The sequence below is a fragment of the Aptenodytes forsteri genome, unplaced genomic scaffold (assembly GCF_000699145.1).
Source record: "Aptenodytes forsteri isolate BGI_AS27 unplaced genomic scaffold, ASM69914v1 Scaffold282, whole genome shotgun sequence".
In the NCBI taxonomy this organism is placed as follows: Eukaryota; Metazoa; Chordata; class Aves; order Sphenisciformes; family Spheniscidae; genus Aptenodytes; species Aptenodytes forsteri.
The window spans coordinates 1947235-1952443 of record NW_008794089.1 but is presented as its reverse complement, the minus strand read 5'-3'; the positions used below and the strand labels follow the sequence as shown (position 1 = coordinate 1952443).

Here is a 5209-nt window from a genome sequence, read left to right as displayed (position 1 = left end):
CAGTGTCCCCTGGTCCTCTTCGCCTTTCCCCTCATCCCACTTCCCATGTTCCCATACTGTTCCTGACATTCCTCAGTAATCACACAATTAAATTAGACCCCATTCCCAGCCCCCACAGAACAGGCTCTCAGGTAAACACGTGATCCCAAAATCACATCCACCTTCTTTCCCTCTCGGCCAGAGCTTCCCACACAGTTTTGCAAGTCCTCATATCAATAGCTAGTTTCTTTGCTCTTTGGAAATTTTCCATTCCCTTGATCTCTAGCCCTCTGAAAAGGCCTTTGGATCAAACCACCTCTTGCAGGTTTCAGCTGGCGCGGGGCAGTTAGTGACTCCATGCCTCTCATCTGCCAGAGACAAGCTTCAGCCTGTGTCAGCAAACTGAGCATCCCTCCTTCAGGTAGGAGCATTTTGCATTACAGCACTTTCCGTAACAACTCCATAGCATCAGGCAGAGTTAATGAAGTGTACTGCAATAGACTTCCTACAGCATCCCACAGGAGCAGGGTGATTTCCAGCAGAAAGTGTAGAAAAGCAGCTACCTCCAAAGAACATGATATACCAACCCGCCCATGTCACACCTTATACTTACCTTTTCATACCTCTGCATCTCGAAAACCGACTGGGTTCAGGCTATGCCAAATACTATCTGAAAAACTCTCCTGATAGTATTTCTGCTATGGTAAAGCAGTTTATTAAAACCACAAGAAAACCCATTTCAATACCTGTTTCAGATTCTACTTAGCAGATTCAAAAAGGTTGCCCAAATACACCAGTTGTTGAATGGGAAACTGGAAGCGTACAGCCAAGATTTAGACTTGCCAGTACTCCTGGGCAGGAGTCAGATGGGACCAGAAGGGCAGGAATTTTGCGGGAGGGCTCACGAGTTGAGGTAAGGTCACAAACCCCACCACACTTGTATTCAAAACTTTGAAACAGGAGAGGGAGACAGCTGAGAGCTTTAGGATAGGATCACAGCCTGCAGTCGCTGGCAGGATTCCGCAGGGCTCGAGGAGTGAAAGGGGGGAAAAGAACTGGTCGGGACAGAGCCACTTTCAGCACAGGCAATGGGAACTGCTAATGAAGGACAACAGGAACTAAAACGAATGATTAAGAGCGCCAATATTTTATTGGTGAGTTCGACATCTGGTTAAACAATACGTACGTTTGAAGCTTGGCATCCAGTAGCTCTTGTACACAAACCATCGCGGTACCTCAGCAAATTCACAGGGCTGAAGGAAAAGCCATTTGAATGCTGTAGGCTCCCAGGAGCAGGGCAGACAGCAGTAGGCAAGCAGCTTAGCTGGGAGGAATGGGAGGGGGATGGAGGAGAGCACGGGCTATCCAGCTCTAGGCACCTGCCTTCCCCAGCTCAAATTAACCAGCTAATTTCCCCAGGCGCTCTCTATAGAAACAAGCTTCTCCAGAGGGTGATTCACTGCACAATGTTATGCTGCTGCTCTACAGAGCTCCTGTGAATTTGTTCCCCATTTCTTAGAGGAATACTGCTCTCACCAGCAACTGCAGAGCGCCCAGGGAGATGTGGTGGCTAATTTTGATGCCTACAGATGGGGAGTGTGAATCTCCCTTCCCTTTGCCCTCCCTCCGCAGCTACCTGTTGTGAATTAGCGTGTAAACAAGTGGTATTCATCCCATATTCACAGCTGAGGAGTTTGTCAAGAAACAGGACCTCTCACGTGCTGTTACACATAGCAGATAGATATACACAGCAGATTCTCATTTCATTCTGATCCCAGATGGACTTTTTGCATTTTGCCACAAACCCACATTTTCCTCTCATACAGCATCAGATATGCCCAGGCAACGTTCATCACATTGGTAAAGAAATCCCTGTGAATGCTCAGTAAGGTGTCCATTTGGGTGGACAAGTGCATGATCTGCCTACACAAATCTGCTGCCAACCCACATGGATTTCAATCCATTGAAGTCAATAGGAGGGTTTTCACTGATTTTAACAGATAGAGTAGATTTAAACAAATTTCACACGCAGAATTCATTCACATATCAAGCTCCAGTTGCTCCTAAAATCTGACTGATTTGGGAGAAAATACACAGTCTTTCCTTCCCTGTTGCCAACTAACTGAACTGTATCCAACTGGTGAATGAACATGATTTACCCAAAGGAAGACTTTTTTTCCATCAATATTGAGTGGCTGTAATTATGTATATGTTCACAACATGTATGCTCCCTTATTAAAAAATTGCCCAAGTGATAACGTGGAAAAGAAATGGTGGCTCTGTGTTTGAAAGAAAAACTGCACAGACTGAAGTTTGCTGCTATATTAATATAGCACTGACAGATGCTGTAATTAGAAAGCAAAAGGCAAACAGAGGAATTGTTAATAGTTTTGTGCACTGTTTAGGCTTCTCCTAAAACTAAAATGCTTCTTTAGGGAAGTCATAATGTCTTCATACGTGACCCTGGGACTACTGTAAAATGCTAAAGACCCATCCGCACAGGTATCATATGCCATAACCGCATGGCTATATTTGCAAATTGCTCCATTTTCTACAGTTCTATTATAATTTTATCACTATTTCTAATGAATTTAACTGTTTCCAGGAGCACATTAGTTATTTTTTTCTTAAAGGCAGGATTTATATTATTTTTAGCAGTGATCCGTTCACATGCTGAATTAGATACAGAACACAAATGAAGGACAATAATATGCTGCTTCCAGTACAAAAAAAGAAAAATATTTAGATTCAGTAGAAAGCAGGCAGGCAATGCGTTAGTTTAATGTACTGTTCTAATCTCTGCTGGAAAAAGATTTCTATGTTGGCACAGGGCACCAGAGAAATTAAGTGAGTGAACTCAATATGGCATCTACCAAGAGACAAGATATTTCTTCTATTCTGGTTTGACACCAATATAGATTCTATTTGAAGGTAGATGATTTCCAATGTGGAAAAAAACCAACCAAAAAACAACAAAAAACCCCAAACAGGCACAACAACTAATTAGAGCAAACACACAGAACAATCCAGGGCATCTGGAAGAAAAGGTCAGGACTGTGGTGGCACAAGTTCTGCAGATCAAGTCAAGAGGTGGAAAACTCACCCAGAACTTCATTCTAGCTAATACTTCTTTCTAGATAATACTACATGAATACTACTGAATGAGACACATCTCATTGTCGGACGTATCTAGAGGGGAAAAAAACCTCAGGAGGAAAAATCGTATCTAGTATTTGCAGTCCTCCAGGATCTGCTCTCAGGGACATTTCCAGCTGAATCACAGGAAAGCTTGTTGCTGCTAGGTTCCTCTATGCCTGGAAGGACAGCAATGCATCAGAGCAGGGTAATGTTGCTTTGTTCTAGCGCAAATCAGAAGGCACGGGGTATAGCGCAGGCTCTCCAGCCCACCCGGAGAGCCTAGGAATCGCAACTAGTCAAGAAGAAGGTAATGAAATAGAAATAGCAACTGCTTGATGGCAACAGTGAGCTCTAGCCCTACAGCTTTCCTGTCTGCCATGATGTTCCTCCTTCCCTAAGAGCAGTCTGAGGAACAGATTTTCTCTGGCTGCTCACAGTGCTGTTGGATCACCTCGGCAAGCTCAAGACACCGCAAAATTCGCCATTTCTCAGCAGCCAGCTCCTCCTTGGATACCTGGCCCAGCAGTTTTTTGGCAAAGAGGTTCTGATCCTGCATGAAAAGGCCCACAGCAGACCTTGGGACTTGAGGGAAGTTCTCCAAGCAACCAGTTGTGAAACAGAAGTTGATTTTCTTTTCACGTCTCATCCCTGGTCCCCTTTCTTCAATCCAAGTCAGAGGTCTAGCGTGGAGGAGCGGAGAAAAAGAAGAGTATTTATGAAGAAATGGAATCAATGGTTCTAGTTTATGCTTTTTTCTCAGCATTTACAGAAAATGCCCTAATAAATGCACCATTTTTAAATTTCAGTCATTGCATACTCAGGTAACATGTTCTGACCAACATGCCTTGTGGTTACAAAGCTGAACACCAGGTAATAGTCTTAACCCTGCCACTGCTTAATGCCATGACTTTCAGCACGCCATCTAAGCTCTCTCCAGCTTTGTCTTCCCTATGCACAAAATGAAGCCAGCAATGTCTAGCCATCTCACAGGGAAGAGGGAAGTTTACTCTGTTTGTGGACTTGGATGAAAAGTGCAGTTAAACATCCAAATATTTTGTGCATGATTCAATAACAGCTAAACTCACAAGGCCCTCAATGTCTAGTCATTCCTCCAGCAAGAATAAATTTACATCACCCAGGTACACAATGATGACCCAGGTGCTACTGTGCAAGCCAAACACCACCCCTTTAGGATGAGCTGGACAGACGGCAAGTTCGCTTGTGCAGACACTAGCGTCTGTACCCTCTGACCTTTTCAAATGCTCTTCTTTCTCTTCACTGGGAGCACTGAGTTGATCCTACAGATTACACCAGAAGATGTCAATTTTGCCTGTTTCAGCTACATAGACTCTCAGGCAAGTCTTTCTTAATCAAAGTCCTGTCTTATGCCAACAGCCTCCAGGCCAAGCATTGGTGGTGTTGGCTATTGACTGGCATAGCTCACAGGTCCTCACACTTTCCTCCCCAACTTCCCAGTTTGGCTGAGGAAAGAGGAGCCATGGGACATGCTGCATCACTTCAGGGGTCATAACAGACTCCCTGGCCCAACACTGCAAATGTTTGCAAAGGCTTTGAGGAATGGTCCTCAACACCAGCCACAGCCACGATCCTCCCTTCCTGCTCTTTTGTCAACTGCCATTACCTTTCTCCAGCTCATTCATCAGCACTCGCTACTGCCTGTGTTTAGAGGATGCACATTATTTTTCTTACTTGGTTATTGATGGCCCTTCCACAGTCCTTTATGGCCCACTTTAGTCTGCCACTCACAAATTATGAGGGCATCAGTAGCATGGAAGAATAAATTCTATCTCCAAGTACTGCCCATTAAATCTTCAATATCATTAGATCTGGAAAGAAAGTCCGTGTCAGTCTACCCTGAATACATTCCGCAGAGCACTCAGCTTAATGATTCTGCACCTCTCATCTTTTATGCTTTAGGATCCAGTTTCTATATTCACACCATTGTATCAATTATTCTTTGCTCACCTGTACTGCCACACACATCCCCTACAAATTAAGCATGGCCAGATGAACCTGACTGAACAGCATAAAACAACTGGGGGGGGGGGGTGGCGGAAGGTACCAACGCACA

The 5209-nt window shown here is 44.3% G+C and overlaps 1 protein-coding gene across 1 annotated transcript in view; it reads right to left on the bottom strand.

Annotated features, from left to right (window-relative positions):
* Positions 1–1199: 1199 nt before the first annotated feature.
* BLVRA (biliverdin reductase A) overlaps positions 1200–5209 on the bottom strand; it is a 39468-nt gene continuing 35458 nt past the window's right edge. The window contains exon 7 of the mRNA XM_009274906.2: positions 1200–3797. Within this exon, the coding sequence (XP_009273181.1) occupies positions 3512–3797 (286 nt within the window). The 3' untranslated portion in view covers positions 1200–3511. The remainder of the gene's footprint in view (positions 3798–5209) is intronic.